The sequence below is a fragment of the Leucoraja erinacea genome, chromosome 1 (assembly GCF_028641065.1).
Source record: "Leucoraja erinacea ecotype New England chromosome 1, Leri_hhj_1, whole genome shotgun sequence".
Taxonomy (NCBI): domain Eukaryota; kingdom Metazoa; phylum Chordata; class Chondrichthyes; order Rajiformes; family Rajidae; genus Leucoraja; species Leucoraja erinaceus.
In genome coordinates, this window is record NC_073377.1 from 51,783,376 (window position 1) to 51,801,183 (window position 17,808).

Here is a 17,808-nt window from a genome sequence, read left to right on the forward strand (position 1 = left end):
GATATTTCGGGCCAGTCTGACGAAAGGCCCTGACCCAAAATGTGATCTATCCATTCCCTCCATAGATGTTGCCTGACCTGCTGAGTTCCTCCAGTACTTTGTGTTTTGCACATTTTCAAATGTGTTTATTTTAGGTAGGCGGCGCGACTCTCGTCAGCAGCGGCCTCTGCAGCCCGTCTATGTTTTTATTATTTTTTGTCTATGCAATTGCAGATGTTGGAATCTTGAGCAAAACACAAAGTACTGCAGAACTCAGATCAGTTGGCAACTTTTAAATCTCTCCCTGCACGGGAGACCCAATCTTTTCTTTGTCGGGTCTCCGCTGTCATTGGGGCTGCAACGAGGAGCAGCCTCCAACAGGAAGACCGGGGGCTCTGGTGCCAACGACTCACCTCACCGTCGCGGAGCTGGCCGAGTCCAGAGCGGGTGGAGCGGTGGTGGAGCGCTGCTGCGGCCCGACCTCCGGAGATTCGGAGGCTGCAACTGCGGGTCTGGCGGACGGCGGCACCGGGAGCCCGCGGGTCCCTGGAGGGAGACCGCTTTTCAGGGCTCCCGCAACGGCGACTTCTCCCGCCGAGTTGCGGGGTTGAAGAGCTCCTGGAGCGGGGCCTGACATCACCGTCCCGCGCGGCTCGGAATGGCCGCAGGACTCTGCGAGCGCACGCCGGGGGCTCTAACATCAAGAACCCGGTGTGCGACCTTGCACCACCCGGCGTGGCTTTAATGGCCGCGGGACAATCGCCATCGCCAGCCGGGGGCTTTGACTTTGACTCTGACATCGGGGGGGAAGAGTGCAGTGGAGAGATAAGTTTTTTGGCCTTCCATCACAGCGATGTGATGGATGTTTATGTAAATTATGTTGTGTCTTGGGTCTATTTGTTTGTAATGTATGGCTGCAGAAACGTCATTTTGTTTGGACCTCAAGGGGTCCAAATGATCTTGAATCTTTAAATATTCTCTACCTTGAATCTTGAATCTTGAAAGTTTTAAAGTTTGAACAAAATTAAATTTAACAAAATTCGTAATTTACTATGCTAACAATGCCACCCAGTAGGAACCACCATCTGTTTAATTTTTTGATTACTTCCCCAGAATTAATTAAGCTTGCAAAGTACAGAATTTAAAGGTTTCACATTGCCCAAAACACTCGAAATGCTATCGGAAAAAGGTTAGTAACACGGCCCAGTCCATCATTTTGTGTTTTTATTTGATATACACATCGCACTGCAAATTCCATTGTGTTCATGCTGAATTAAGTGGCTTTAGAGAATTTGGCTGCTTTACAGCAAATTGCATTTATATGGCACCTTTAAGGTCCCAAGGCATGACCACAATACACCTCTCTCTATCTTTTACAGTTATCCTGCAGATATTTTATCCGAACAAAACACCACCCACAAATTGTCTACATCCACAACCCTCCAATGTCAATACCTGCATGAAAAATAGCATCTGCATTTTACTTCTTTGCTTTAGGAATACATCCTTTTCCTGCATGTATCAGACCATTGAATGAACTGCTGAGAAGCCAAGGATAGGTTCCTTATAACCCAATCTGCCATGTTATGGTCCTTGCATGATTTTTTAATCTCTACTTTCTTTGTTACTGTACCACTATATTTTGCACTGCTTTCTTTTTCTTTTGTTGTGTTCGTGTATGGTATGATTTACCTGGACAGTAAACAATACGATTTTCACTGAATCACATGGTACACGTGACAGTAATAAACTAATACCAATCGCAACTGCTTTTTGTATAAAATCAGGCATTGTACATCACTAAGCAGATTTTCAACAACATTAGGAAATAATTTTCTCTGGTAGACCGATTACAATTATGCATTTGTTTAAAAAAAATATCATCCTCTTTGGGTCTTGCATCATGTTTTTTGTTCTGTTAGATATATTTATGAGGTATTTTCATTAAAGTATCATTATCCCCATGCAATCCTTAAACATCTTGCAATAAATTGGTGAATGCTTATTTTACAATGTAAATTCATATCTATGTATGTTTTGGGGTCATTTTGTTTAATATGATGAGAGTTCATTGAGAAATGAAAGCTCTACAGGGAATTGCAACTTAAATAGTGTTCAGAACTAACTGTTATAGTGCTGACAGGCAGCTACAGCAGTCAGTGTGCATAACCTGCTATAACTTTAGCACTGCTTTGATAATCAGCATTGCAGCCAGTGGGAACTATTTTTCCACAGAGAATGGTTCGATCTTAAATCTCCCCTGAATTAAATGGTGCTTTGCAGTTGAAAGCGAAGGATTTTCTTTGCTGTTTCGCTTATAAAGTTTATTTTCATTTGTCTGAGCTGTATTTGTTTCCATTTATCGACCAGGCAGTGGTCAATGCATCCAATAATGGATGGAGTTGTTCACCAGTATGCTTATCACCACATTAAGAGATTAGGACATGGGAGTTGTCAAAATCTTCTGGAAATCATTTAAAGATCCTTTGTAGCAGCTTACTATTCTTTAATGTTATTTCAGACTGACCCTGTTAAGAATCAATTCCTAGCCATCTTTCAGATATTCCATTTCAAACTTAATCATGCTTTGAGAAACGCATCACACATCAACTCAACAACATTACAGTTATAAAATAAAACAGAAAATGCTACGAACGCTCAGGATGGTGGAATTTAAGTGCCGATGAAAGAATCAATTGAGTCAAGCACTGTTATCAATGTCCTTTGCGCATTGATGTCATTTTGCGTACAACTCAACAATGCATAATAAATGCACGTCTGTCCATTTCCTTCCACAGATGCTGCCTGACCTGCTGAGTTCCTCCAGCAGTTTGTTTTTTCCTCAAAGCAAAATAAAAGGTTGGGAAAAATTGTTCACTGTTAAGATAATTGCTTAACTTTTCAGTATTCACTGAATTTAAATACTATTAACTTATTTCAAAGCCCTTCAACGTAATTGGCCGCTGATTGAATTTAACTAGTCTGAAATGATAAAAATTGTGCTAAATCAAAGACTTTTCCCTCCCAGTCAAGTCCATTAATTAATCAAATTTTAAACAGTAAAACATCTATTTAATTCTTATTTGAAATACTGTTTGAATTGTAGTTTCAGATTTCAATTTTAGCATATGCACTGGCACTTTTCCACCAAAGCTGCATTTCCAGTTTCTTGTTCACCTACATCCCCATTAACAGCATTCCTAAATGCAGAAGTTGCCACCAAGACTCAACTATACATTAACTGAAAATATCTAGTCATAAAATAGTTACAGTTAACAGATACAGTTTCAGATAACCTCCCCCAAAAAGATTGACAATTTATGCTATCAGGATCCTTCCATTAGAATACTAGAGCATGCAACAACTTTCATTTTCTTCTGCGCTGTATGGAATTCATAGGGGATGGACACAAAAGGCTGAAGAAACTCAGCGGGTCAGGCAGCATCTCCGGAGAAAAGGAATAATCAATCAGAGAACTTTCTTCAGACACCTATTCCTTTTCTCCAGAGTTGCTGCCTGACCGCTGAGTTACTCCAGCCTTTTGTGTCTGTTTTTGGTTTAAACCAGCACTTGCAGTTCCTTCCTACACATCAATAGGGGATGTCTTGCTGTCTGGTCAAGCAAACATGGGTTCAAGCCTCTCGCAGGTTTTGGCACGTCACCTCGGATGACACCATGGGGCCTAATTTAGACGGCACCTTTATTATCTTTTTGGGTGGCCTGGTGGTTGAAATACTAAAACAAGGCTCATCTGCCATGTAAGACCAGTATTATTCACATGAGTATGAAAGTCTCCAAAAGCCCAGCCAACATTGAAAAACAAAAAAGGAGAAGTGCTGGAAATCTGAATTTTTAAAAAATGCGGGAGTTCATCAGCAGGTTAGAACTGATGAATGGTCATTGACTCCACAGATACTGCCTGACCTGCTGAATGGCCCCAGACGGTACAGGAGTCTGGAAACAATGACCTCCAGGTTCAAGAACAGCTTCTTCCCAACAATCATCAGGCCCATGAACACTGCACAACACTGACCACAATGATACCTCTGTAATTCTACTCTGGAGAGGCAAGAAACTGTAGATACTGGAAATCCGAGCAAAAAACATAATGCTAGGGGATTTCAACGGCTCAGGCCTGGCCTGGTGAGTTCCATCAGCACTTTGGTTTTTGCTCATGATTTCTTAACGATTGTTTTTATTGCATTATGGACCTTGGTTTTGCACCATTATCATCTGGTTACCTAGTATTACTGATTATTAATGTATTGTGCTACTGATAACTAATTATATCATTAAATCGTATCTTTATTTGAGTAATATCGTGTTAATGGGCCTGTAAAACTGCAGCAAGTAAAACTTTCATTGTTTTCATTGCCGGTACATATGACAATTAAATATAGTGACAATTTAGCCAAGGAACTACCCATGACAATAAAATAAAAGCCTGTCACACAGGTTAGAAAATAATAGTTTTTTCATACTCTAGAGTATATCAGTAAATCTTTGGACAATTTCTCCCAGACAATCAACCCAACATAATGTACTGAATTTAAAATTAATTCTTAATTTAGGATTATATTTTCAGAAAAAATATCTTGGCACAGAAAAGATTTGACATCACAGTCCTGAAGATATTGTAAATCCAAGTTAATGCATGATTGATTGGGGAACATGTTGATCTATATCTGAGAAAATGAAGAAAAATGGAAATCTGAATGGTGCAGAGATTACCATAGTGTGGTGATTTACGTTACCATCAAAGCTATAACTTGAAAACGCAGTGTCAAATCCCAGCACTGTATTAAAAGTGTCATGTGCCATTTTGCAATAATTACAATGCTCTGTATAGAATGCTCTACATAGAATTTACAAACGTCTCTCCATTATGGTGTAACAAAAAAACTTTGCATATCCACAGTACAATTGGCTAATTTTGATAAGGTCATAAGTGAAAGGAGCAGAATTAGGCCATTCGGCCCATCAAGTCTACTCCATCATGGCTGATCCATCTCTCCCTCCTAACCCCATTCTCCTGCCTTCTCCCCTTAACCCCTGATACCCATGCTAATAAGAATGTATTTGTCTCTGCCTTAAAAATATCCATTGACGGCCTCCACAGCTTTCTGTGGCAAAGAACTCCACAGATTCACCACCCTCTGACTAAAGAAATTGTTCCTCAGCTCGTTCTTAAAGGAACGTTGTTTAATTCTGAGGCCATGACCTCCAGTCCTAGACTCTCCCACTAGTGGAAACATCTTCTCCACATCCACTCTATCCAAGCCTTTCACTGTTCGGTAAGTGTCATTGAGGTTCCCCCCTCATCCTTCTAAACTCTATCGAGTACAGGCCCCGTGCCCTCAAATGATGGACCCCACTAAAACTTGTATGTTATTAGAATTGATGCTAAAGGTTGCTTTACACAGAATTCAAATTATAATCACTTCCAATATATATTTGATTTCATTATACTTTGCTTACAAAAACCTAGGAAAAATTCCAATTTTACAGCATGATGAGTGGAGCTGGTGGGTTGAGGAATGGTTGATGGAGTATGATGTAGTCTAGAAATGATGGAGAAACTCAGTGGGTGAGGCAGCATCTAAGGAGAAAAGGTGTAGGCGGGAAAACGCCCCGCCCCCGCCCGACAGCAGTCTGATGAAGGGTCTCACTGAAACGTTGCCTGCTCCTTTTCTCCATAGATTCTTCCTCACCCACTGAGTTTCTCCAGCATTTTTTGTCTACTTTAGATTTTTCCAGCATCAGCAGTTCTTTCTTAAACATGATGTAGTCAAGTGTGATATGTGGCATTTTGGCACGTTAACCAGGGCAGGAGCTTCACAGTAAATGGCAGAGCCCTGGGGAGTGTGGTAGAGCAGAGGGATCCAGGAGAACAGGTACATAGTTCCTTGAATGTGGCAACACAGGTCAATAAGGGTGGATAAGAGGCTATCAACACATTGGCCTTCATAGGTCTGGGTATTGAGTATAGGAGTTGGGGTGTTATGTTGCAGTTGTAAAATAGATTGCTGAGGTCGCATTTGGAGTAATGTGTTGAGTATTGTTTACCCTGCTACAGGAACAATGTTGTTAACCAGGAAAGAATGCAGGGAAGATTTACAAGGATGTTGCCAGGACTTGAGGGACAAAGCTATTGGGAGAGGTTGCGCAGGCTAAGACTTTATTCCTTGGAGTACAGAAGGATGAGGGATAATCTTATAGAGTTTTAAAAGATCCTGAGGGGAATAGAAGAGATGATTACAGTCTTTTAACCAGAGTAGGAAAATCAAGAACCAGAGGACATAGGTTTAAGGTGAGAGGGGATAGATTCGATAGGAAACTGAGGGGCTATTTTTTCACACTGAGGGTGGTGTGTAAATGAATGAATGAATGAATACGTTAAATAAGCTGCCAGAGAAACTAGTTGTGGCAGGTATTATATCAACATTTAAAAAACATTTGGAAAGGTACAAGGATAGGAAAGGTTTAGAGGGATATGAGCTAAACATGGGCAGGTGGGAACAGTGTAGATGGAGTATTTTGGACGGCTTAGGCAAGTTGGGCCACAGGTCCCGTTTCTGACTCTATGACTCTAATGTCTTTCTCCCTATTTCTTTTGAGACAGTAACATGCGGTGCCCTATATATTGTGATGATTAAATTAAAAACATGTCCCATATTTCACAGTGGTGGCTGAGGTGGACAAATATCTGCCTTGATAAGTATAGCATAGGAAGGGACTGCAGATGGTGGTTTACACCGTAGACACAAAATGCTGGAGTAACTCAGCGGGACAGGCAGCATCTCTGGATAGAAGGAGTGGGTGATGTTTTGGGTCGAGACTCTTCTTCAGACTGAGAGTCAGGGGAGAGGGAGGCACAGAGATAAGGAAGGGTAAGGTGTGAAAATGAGAATCCTGGTCGTAGAGCTGGACAACAGAGGAGGGGGAGCAGTGAGAGAGATTGTTGCAGAACCCTTGTCAGAGAATTTATTCAAAGTAGGCATACCTTGAGGAGATTTCTCATTGATGCAGACAAAATGTGTAGGAAGGAACTGCAGATGCTGGATTACACGAAGATAGACACAAAATGCTAGAGTAACTCAACGGGACAGGCAGCATCTCTGGATAGAAGGAACGGGTGACATTTTGGGTTGAGCCTTTGCATCCATTTGCAATATAATCTGGTAATCTTAAATTCTAACTCCCAAAACTTCCATCAAAACATCAGACTGGAAAACCCTTTAAATTGCTATGTGCTTCATTCATTGAACTTACTGATGAAAGCTTGAACTAAATTCAAATTGCAATGTTGGACAATCAACAATATTTGTACAAAACGTATTCCATTAGAATTAGAATTCGATTATGAGACTAGCTTATTGTAATTCTAAATTTGTCTCAGAGAAACAAACACAAAATGATCAGAAAGCATTTAAATTCTTAATCTGCAAACAGACTGGAAACACCACCACTGCAAAACCGATTAAAATATTATTTTCAGTGAAGAATATTTCAGAAAATATATTATTGACAGTAGATAAATAAGGCCCATGTTCAGATTATAAAAAAAATGAACAATATGTCTATATTCTTACCCACAAATATGTAATATTTTGTTGCAGTCACACTAATTTGATCCGTTGATTACAATGCAATAGAGAGTAAAACATTTGACCTCAGAGGTTCAGTGTGGGGAACAGGCCACCTATTTGAGTCCAAACTTAGTGCGTGTGTTGATTCTTAATGAGGCTGTTTTTTCCTAATGTTTACAGAATATGACTATGATATTAAACAGGAAACTTTCCATAGAAACATCTTCCCTGCCCTCGATCAGTCAGATCTTGATCACTTGCAATATTTCAAACATTTATTGCTTTACCGGTGCATTCTTACTAAATTTTATTCTCTACGTTATATCACAGCACACATTATTTAATCTTATAAAGGTGTATACGATCATGAGAGGAATAGATCGGGTAGATGCACAGAGTATCTTGCCCAGTGCAGGTGAATCAAGGACCAGAGGACTTAGGTTTAAGGTGAAAGGGAAGAGATAAAACAGGAATCTGAGGGGTAACTTTTTCACACAAAGGGTGGTAGATGTATGGAACAAGCTGCCAGAGGAGATAGTTGAGGCAGGGGCTATCCCAACATTTAAGATGCAGTTAAGACAGGTACACGGATAGGACAGGTTTGGAGGGATATGGACCAAATGCTGGCAGATGGGAACTAGTGTAGCCTGGACATGTTGGCTGGTGTGGGCAAGTTTGGCCGAAGGGCCTGTTTCCACACTGTATCACTCTATGTCTCTATTTCTGCCTCAACTGTTATCCAAATAGGCCAGGTAATCAATAAGGCATGGCATCACCAACCTACCTTGTTAGAGGCCATTTCACTGACAGAATTCCTGGTTTGCAGGGTCTCCAGCTGGTCCAGGCACCAGTCAAGTTCCTCCAGAGTCTCTGTTGCAAGTTTTTGGTAGGCCTCCTCTGTGAACAAACAGATGAATGGAAGTTCAGCTTTTGAACTTTTTACAGGTTTAGCTTTGATAGTGTAAGGGTCCACCATGTTGCACAAAGCCATGTTCGGGTGACCAGAGCTCACACATGAGTTGTCCTTCATAATGTTTTTCAACAAAATATAACTTCAGGAAAATATCCCTTTCTCTTCTCAATCCAAAGCGTTGCGATTTTGATTTTCCAGCAGGAGAGGAAAACACAGTAGCAGGTTCGTCATTCAGAAACAGAACACAATGAATGAAGAATTAACTCTTTGTCCATCCTTTGATCAATTGGTGCTGTTAAAGCCAGAGTGAACAAACTTATTTTGCCTGCTTAATATTTTCCATAAAATAAGTGCAAGTTTTTATCCAGAGCCAGGTACTTGAGACAGTTTCACATTTCTAATGAAAATTTCTCCATGACGATTCCAAATGATTTTGTAACTGCTCCACAGCTGCTCAGCTGCATGTATGAAACCATATGAAGAAGCCTGTATGTCCTCTCAGTAACTCAGAGAATACTCATTCCAGCTCCAATAAGACAGAAGAAAACAAGGTTTCCTGTTTTTTTTCCGTTTTAACTGTGACATCCAATCATTCATTCCATTTTAAGAAAATATGACTAGTTTTATCTTCATAATGCGAGAATCAGTTAGTGGACTCGTATGTGGCATCACACAACTAACAAAGTTGCACCTCCTTTGAACCAGAAGCATTAGTGCACCGTACAAGCGAAGAGCCGGGCTGACTATAAATCCCGGCATGGAGTTCTATAGAGGATCAGGATCTGGCATTTCTCCAGAAGAAAACAAAACAAAGTTTACCGCGACATTCTATCATAATAAATATATTTAAACAGATATGCATATGTCCATTTATAACAATTTCCTGTTAAATCTGTAAACATAAAGCAGAAAGACAATGTTTGTGTTAAAAATATCAAAAATGCTAACTGGAAAAAATGCCAGAGGATTAATAACTGACAATATAGCAAAATCTGAGTTATTTCTGTCAATAAAATTCAATGTACAATTAATAATCAATAATTGGCAGCACTATAATCTTAGAATCATAATGTTTCATTTCCGAGCCTTTAGCATAAAAATGTGAGATGATGTATAAATGAAATGTTGAAGTATTGCTGCACTGCTGGAGTAGCTGCCTGTGGGATGTGTTGTTAAACATAGGCCCTGATTGAGTGCAAGGATACCAAAAGGTCCCATACCATTACTTCGATGAAGAGCAAGGGAGCCAGGTGCTCTGGCCAATATTCAGCCATCAATCACCACCACTAAAAGCAGATTACCTAGTCATTATCACATGACTGTTTGTGAGAACTCGATGAGGGTGAACTTACTGCCATATTTCCTGCATTGCACAAATTATTATATTTCAAAACCATTTCTTGGGCTTTAAAGCACTTTTGGGAAATGGTGGAAGGAGTATGAAAGGCCCTGTGTAAATGCAACTTGATCTTGTTTGTTACAGCAATAGTTCAAATAAATATTTCATATGGCTATCCTGGTGGTGCTGAAAAGCACTAAATAAGTGCAAGTCTGATTTTCATAATGATAGGCCAGTCATCTACACAAACAATTTTTAAATTTTACAATGCTGATGAACTTAAAGTAAAATTGAAATGGTACGTAATCACCTGCTTCCCGAGGATGTGCTGTGCTATCTACAAGTGTCCTATGTTAGCTTGCCAGGAGGCTGCCTGAAAGAGTAGTGGTTAGATCAGATCTTGTAAATATAGGCCATATATAGGCTACATATGTTGGCCTAAAATTCATATGTCAGCCTGAGATTCCAGGATGGCTTGTTGGGGAAGAAATTCACGTATGTTCTGTACAAGATCACCGGCCAAAAAAAAAAAAAAAAAAAACTGTACGGGAACTTTATATACAAAGTGTTTCTGGAACTCTAATCTCTAATGACCCGATTAATACCAGAATGCTGGAGAAACCCAGTACAGAGAAGGTTCACCAGACTGATTCCTGGGATGTCAGGACTTTCATATGAAGAAAGACTGGATAGACTCGGTTTGTACTCGCTAGAATTTAGAAGATTGAGGGGGGATCTTATAGAAACTTACAACATTCTTAAGGGGTTGGACAGGCTAGATGCAGGAAGATTGTTCCAGATGTTGGGGAAGTTCAGGACAAGGGGTCACAGTTTAAGGATAAAGGTGAAATCCTTTAGGACCAAGATGAGACATTTTTTACACAGAGTGGTGAATCTCTGGAACTCCCTGGCACAGAAGGTAGTTGAGGCCAGTTCATTGGCTATATTTAAGACGGAGTTAGATGTGGCCTGTAGATGGTTTACGCATGCAACCTATAACGTAGCTACCTCAATACCACTAACCACGCATACCCATATCAGTACAACTGTGAGATCCTCCCTTTGTTCCTCCCTGTTGGTTCCAGCACGCCTGAAGACTAGATACAGTCAGTGCCGGGACGTGTGTGACTTGTGATATAATAAAGGACTCAGTAAAGGTCACAGTGTGTTAGACATCACTCCTTTACATGGTGTCAGAAGTGGGATCACTGATGGCTTCCAACACCCCCATTTTAACCATGTTGTTCAGCATGGCTTCCACCTTGTCCTTCATAGCGAATGACACCCTGTGTGCAGCACGACAGACATCCCTACGAACAGGAGAACTTGCAGGTTCTTAACGTCAATTTCGTTCCCTCCAAGCAGCTGCAGTGCCTGGTTGAGCACACTGCCAACGACCCCGATCTGCAACAGCTTGCTGCCGTCATCAGGTGCGGTTGGCCCGACAAACGCACCTCGTTGCCTGCGGGTGTGCTTCCTTTCTTTCTGGTTCGCGATGAACTGGTGCTCCGGGATGGGATCATCATCAAGGGTCACAAGGTGGTCGTCCCTGCCTCCCTGTATGCCTCGAACTACACCGCTGCCCACATGGGGCACCCAGCAGCTGATGCCACGGTCTCACATGCCCAAGAACAGTACTATTGGCCTGGCATGGCAATGTACATTAAGGCCCGTATAGCCTCCTGCCCTGATTGCAACTCCCTTGCCCCTCACCAGCAGCGCCAGCCGCTTCTACAACAGCCAGCCCCTGCTATGCCCTGGTCATCGCTGGCCGCAGACATTTTTGAATTGATGTGGTAAGCAATATCTAGTGTTGGTCGATTCCTACTCGAACTGGTTCGAAGTGGACCTTCTCCCTGCCATCACCTCTGAGATGGTCATCAACAAGCTGCGCCGACACTTCGCCACCTTTGGGTCCCCGGTCCGTTTGCAGACCGACAACGGCCGTCAGTTCACCAGCGCTGAGTTCAAGGCTTTTGCCGTGAAGTGGAACTTCACTCATTTCACCAGCAGCCCAGAATATCCGCAGAGCAATGGCCTGGCCGAGCGTGCTGTCCGCAGCGCCAAGACCTTGCTCGAACAGTCTCGTCGCTCCAACAGTGATTTCTACCAGGGCTTGTTGAACCTCCGTAACATTTCCAGGGACAGTACCATGCGATCCCCTGCTCAACATCTGATGTCACGCGTTCTTCGCCCTCCGATGCCGATCGCACACCAATCCTTGGTGCCAAAGGTCCTTCAGCCTGCTGCTGTCCAGCAACGGATTGCTCAACAACATGAAGTTCAGCGCCGCTCCCACGACAAGTCCTGCCACCCCCTCTCACCTCTGCTGCCTGGCCAGGTTGTTCGCTTACAGACTTCCACCGGTTTCTCCCGACTCGCTACCATGGTCGGGGTGGACAATTCGCCACGGTCCTACTTGGTGGACTTTGAAGGGACTATCTATCGCCGCAGCCGCCAGCACCTGCTGGCTGTCAACGAGCCCAAGCCATCCCCTGCGGCCCCGCATGCTGCTCGGTTGCGTTTCGAACCTGCTACCACTAACTACTCCTCGATTTGCATGCCCCCATCCGCCTCACCGCGGTCCCCTCACCATGCTCCTCCGGGTTTCTCAACCCCTGTCCGCACCTCCCCTTCCCGTGTTTCTCTCTCTCCGCCTGCTCCAATCTCTCCTGCACAGTTCCCTTCCCCTGGCTCCCCTGTGCCGGTCGGCTCCTCTTCCGCATTCCAGGCTGTGTCTCCGCCTGCGTTCTCCATTCCAGCTGTTCCTGTTCCTCCTCCTCTTCTTTCGGGTGTGGAGGGTAAGGGTGCCATGCGCACCCGCTCGGGTCGGGTTGTCAGACCATCTGACCGTTACGGTGATTTCGTTTAGATTTGCAGGTTTTGTATAATCTCCCTGCTACTGTTGTATCTTTGATTTCTTAATTTCCTAAGGGGAAGGATGTAGATGGTTTATGCATGCAACCTATAACGTAGCTACCTCAATACCACTAACTACGCCTACCCATATCAGTACAACTGTGAGATCCTCCCTTTGTTCCTCCCTGTTGGTTCCAGCACGCCTGAAGACTAGATGCAGTCAGTGCTGGGACGTTTGTGACTTGTGATATAATAAAGGACTCAGTAAAGGTCACAGTGTGTTAGACATCACTCCTTTACATGGCCCTTGTGGCTAAAGGGATCAGGGGGTATGGAGAGAAGGCAGGTACAGGATACTGAGTTGGATGATCAGCCATGATCATATTGAATGGCGGTGCAGGCTCGGGGCCGAATGGCCTACTCCTGCACCTATTGTCTATGCTTCTATGTAACCCAGCGGGTGAGGCAGCATCTATGGAGCGATGGAAATAGGCAACATTTCAGGCCGAAACCCTTCTTCAACGTTTGGCCAAAACTTTGCCTATTTCCTTCGCTCCATAGATGCTGCCTCACCCGCTGAGTTTCTCCAGCACTTTTGTCTACCTTCGATTTTCTAGCATCTGCAGTTCCTTCTTGAACACCCTATTGATACCAACTGTTCGCCAACAGGATCAGGCTGGGTAATTGTCTCAATCACTGAAGAAAACAACTGCTAGTTTTATGAAATATTTGCCATGGGTCATGGGAATCCCCATGCATCAGCCCAGACACACTCATCTACACGTATTTTGGCGCACATTCGCTATGCTGTCTTTGGCACAAGAAGGGGCCTTCTGCTACCCCTACAAACTGTTGGGGTCATCCCAAGGGATGCTACTGGAGCAGACCAATTCTGCAACCCCTTTCCCCCCCTCCATCCACCCCATATATTACAGACTATGACCAAGAGGGGACAAATCTCATTTTAAATGAAAAAGCAAAATGAGCATTACCATATTGAGAGTCAGTTTTCCAATCCATCCAGTTCACCAACACTTGCTTGGAAATATTGCACAAGGCCAATTTAGTTTCATTTTATTTTGCAAAGCACAAATCACACTCAATATGCTATGCTTAATTTTAATTCTGCCTGGTCAATAGGTATATGGCATGCAAGCAGTTAAACTGCAGGGGAAAGGCATTTTGCATTGAGTACATTACGGATTCATATCAGCTGTCATTTTAATGATAGGGTTTCCAGCAACATCAGAGCCACACGCCTCAGGCATGCAAAGCTTTGAACAGTTAAATGCTGGTGTCCAATGATATCATGTGAACTCATGAATCTCACACATATCCTTGTGACCTGCCTTCCAGCAGCATGCTGGATATGTGGAAATAAGGACTTGAGTTTGGTCAGGTGCCTTCTGCACTTTGTCAGGTGTCAAGTGAGCTTAATCAGGTGCCCAGAGAGATTGCCGAGTGGTCACTCAAAATCTTAAAAAGGTCAGATAGGTGGGATTTATAAAAATTCCTTTAAATGTTCCGTACTATGTTCTCAGGTGCTATTCAGTAAACTAAAATCTATTAACAATATGGAAAAGGGGATGGGACAGTACTCTGGAAAAAAATGTAACCATGATTAGATGTTAGAGTCACAGAAAGAAGCAGCAATCTTTTCAAATCAACTGTTGGCTGACCACTAAATTCCTGTCATCGCTTCTGCTCTCTTGTGCGTAACAGTGTCTCGAAGAGGGAGTTTATTTTGGTAACAGGTATCTTTTAAATGCGTCATAATGTGATTAAGGTAAATTGCAATGAAATTAGACTGTAATCTGACCTTCATTCCATCAAATGGTAAGATACATTAAAAACAACTCGGCACTATAACTCCTTTCGCAAGCACCTGTATAAAAGTAACATACTTTGCTCTGCAACATTTTGAATTAAAAAGAATGAGCAAATATATTATTTGATTCTCCCACTTTAAAAGGCTAGATTTTTTGGAGGAAGGGTTTGTTGGCTAATCAACTTTTCTGCAAGTTTTATTGAAAATAAATGAAAATGTTTATTCACCACCCAAGACTGCTACCAGCAAAAAAAAACTGCCGGTGAGTGATTACCTACCAGGTAATAAATATTTTTGCAAGATTTGGCTATTATTTTTAAATCTATTTCATAGCGAGCTGGTTTGTTTATGACTTTTCTTACAGCTAATACCAATAACATTTATTTGTCATTTGAACCTCACATGAGGTTCAAACGAAATTTGGTTTCTGCAGCCATACAAGGAAAGAACCAAGACACACACCAACACATTTTACACAAACATCCATCACAGTGAATATCCCCCTCACTGTGATGGAAGGCAAAGTCTTGTCTCTTCCCTGCTCTCCGTTCTTCTCCCGATGTCAAAGTCAAAGCCAAAGCCCCCGGCGGGCGCTAGCAAGTCCGCGGCCATTTAAAGCCACGCCGGGCGATGCAAGGCCCTGCTCCGGGTATTGATGTTGGAGCCCCCGGCGGGCGCTAGCAACACCGCAGCCACTTAAGCCGCGCCGGGCGATGTAAGGCCCCGCTCCAGATCACTCTCAACCCCGCAATTCGAGCGGGAGAAGTCGCCGTTGCCGGTGCCCCGCAAAGCAGTCTCCCACCGGGGACCCGCGAGCTCCCGGTGTCACCATCCACTGGAGTCGGGTCGCAGCAGCGCGCCACCGCAGCTCTCCACGCTCCGAAGCCGGCTAGCTTCACGATGGTAGGTCAGCAACTCTGCAGGCTCCGTGACTTGAGCTGTCGTTCCGGTTGGAGGCCGCTCCACGGTGCTGGGCCCCAACGGCAACGGAGACCCGACAAGGAAAAGGTCGGGTTCCCGTGCAGGGAAGGGATTTAAAAGTTTCCCCTCCCCACCCCCCACACATACACATTTAAAAGCCCACTACAAACTATACCCTCAACGGGACAAAAAAATAACAAAACACAGACAGACTGCAGAGGCCGCTGCAACGTCGGTCGCACCGCCCACCCTGCATGATATAAGAAAGATTCAGGCAACCATTCAGCTGGTTGTCAGCAGCATCATTCATGTGAATCCTTATCTCAGCTACATCCTCATCTTCTTATACTGAATCTTCTTCCTTTCCTTAGCCAAGACTATCTTATACTCTGTACTTATCTAAGAAAAACCTATCCTCTATCAGTGGGTCAAGAAGCATCTGTGCATAGGAAAGGGATGAGTATGAAGTGAGCCAGTATCAAGTGGGGAGTGGAAGGGTGAGACGGGTAGATGAGGGTTTTGACCCAAAATGGCACCCATTCCTTCTCTCCAGAGATTCTGCCTGTCCCGCTGAGTTGCTCCAGCATTTTTTTTAATATCTTAAGTGATAGGTGGAACTAGGTAAAGTGGAGCTGATGGGCAGGTATAGTCAGGTGGGGCAGCAGGAAGGGAGGAGACTAAAAACATGGGCTGGTGGGTGATACATGGAAACAGAAAGGGAAAAAAATGAAAGGAGAGAGGATGTAGGTGGACACTACAGTTATCTGTAACTGAAAAATCCAGTGTTCACACCATTGGGCTTTAAGGCAACGTGGAATTAATTTAAAAAAAGTAAATACTTCAGAATATCATAACAACATATCAAACTAAATTAGGTTTCGCATCTCAAAATTTCTCCTCAGTAATTTGCTCTCCCTCATTGTGTGCCATAATTTTCAATAACTTTCACTGGTATTTTCTTTTTCCTCTGTCTTGACATATTGTCTCAGAAAGTTAGCGTATGCCTAGAAATTGGACTATGTGAACATAATTTTAATATACTAGGTGACAGTAGCGTTTATTTTTGGGTTGATTAAAGACTATTGGAAAGGAGGAATGTTGAATCTCAGAAAATAAAGATTCAAAAAGAAGGGGGACCTCATTAAAACATACAGAATAGTGAAAGGCTTGGATAGATTGGATGATGAGAGGATGTTTCCACTAGTGGGAGAGTCTAGTACCAGGTCACAGCCTCAGAATTAAAGGACGTTCTTTTAGGAAGATGAAGAGAAATGTCCTTAGTCAGAGGGTGGTGAATCTGTGGAATCTTTGCCACAAAAGGTTGTGGAAGCAAAATCGGTGGATATATTTAGATAGATTTTGATTAGTATAGGTGTCAGAGGTTATGGGGAGAAGGCAAGAGAATGGGGTCAGGAGGGAGAGATGGATCAGCCATGATTGAATGTCGGAGTAGACTTGATGAGCGGAATGGCCTAATTCTACCACTATCACATGATCTTATGAAATACCTGGACAAGCTTAAAAAGGGTCACTCGAGGTGCCACGGCCGTATCCGACAGCAAAACCGAGCTATGCTGAGATGTCCCAGCCTTCCATTGGAGAATGGCTTTCCGTTGAAGTCCCCATTAATTTCAGGGACTGCAGGGTGGAAGGATAGGAAAAGACACACTGCTTTGCACTGACTTTTAAAAGTGTAATATTATAAATTCTTTTACGTAATAATTTTATTTAAAAAAATATATGAAGTATTCATTTGGGTGTTAATTGCTTTTTTATTGCTGCTGCATGGCAGAAGCATATGTAAAGCCTGACTGCTTTTGCAACTCGCTAAACCTCCATACCAGGGCCCCACTTTGACAGCTATCAAAGCTTTCAGGCCAGTTTTCCCCCCCTCAATGAGCTTCCATAGATCTTGCTGCCAATGGAACTAAGCTGGTGGGATCTTGCTAAAGGATCTGGATCAGGAAGAGCTGGACTATTATCATCATTCTAGTTGTAGTATACACAATTCCGACAATAAAGTGGAAATAATACGAACAAAGGACTTATATTGATGGAAACAGTCGCAGTGAGGGAGGGGGAAGAACAATGGAGGACCCCGGGGGGGGGGGGACCACCATAGGGGACGGGGGGACGGGGGGATGGGGAAGAAGAACAAAGGGGGACCTGGCGCAGATTACTTTGTAACTTTATAAACGCACTTTGTGTGGCGACTATTTGCGTACCTTGGGTATGTATGCAAGCAAAAAATGTGCCAACAAAGTATTCATTCATTCAGAAACAAATAAAAGAGGGCCTCACTCAGCATTGTAGAGCACTACAGACAGCCCTGTGGATTATAGCTGCATATTTATACATGATTATTTATATTTAAATAACA

The 17,808-nt window shown here is 43.0% G+C and overlaps 1 protein-coding gene across 7 annotated transcripts in view; it reads right to left on the reverse strand.

Moving 5' to 3' along the window:
* The window catches only part of pde4d (phosphodiesterase 4D, cAMP-specific), a 679,382-nt gene that overhangs the window by 56,377 nt on the left and 605,197 nt on the right, over positions 1-17,808 (reverse strand). For all 7 annotated transcript variants that reach the window (XR_008723375.1, XM_055634750.1, XM_055634704.1 and 4 more), the window contains one exon: positions 8,353-8,465. Coding sequence is in view for 6 of the 7 variants with exons in the window: in XM_055634750.1 (XP_055490725.1) it covers positions 8,353-8,465 (113 nt within the window). In the remaining variant the exon portion in view is untranslated. The remainder of the gene's footprint in view (positions 1-8,352; positions 8,466-17,808) is intronic.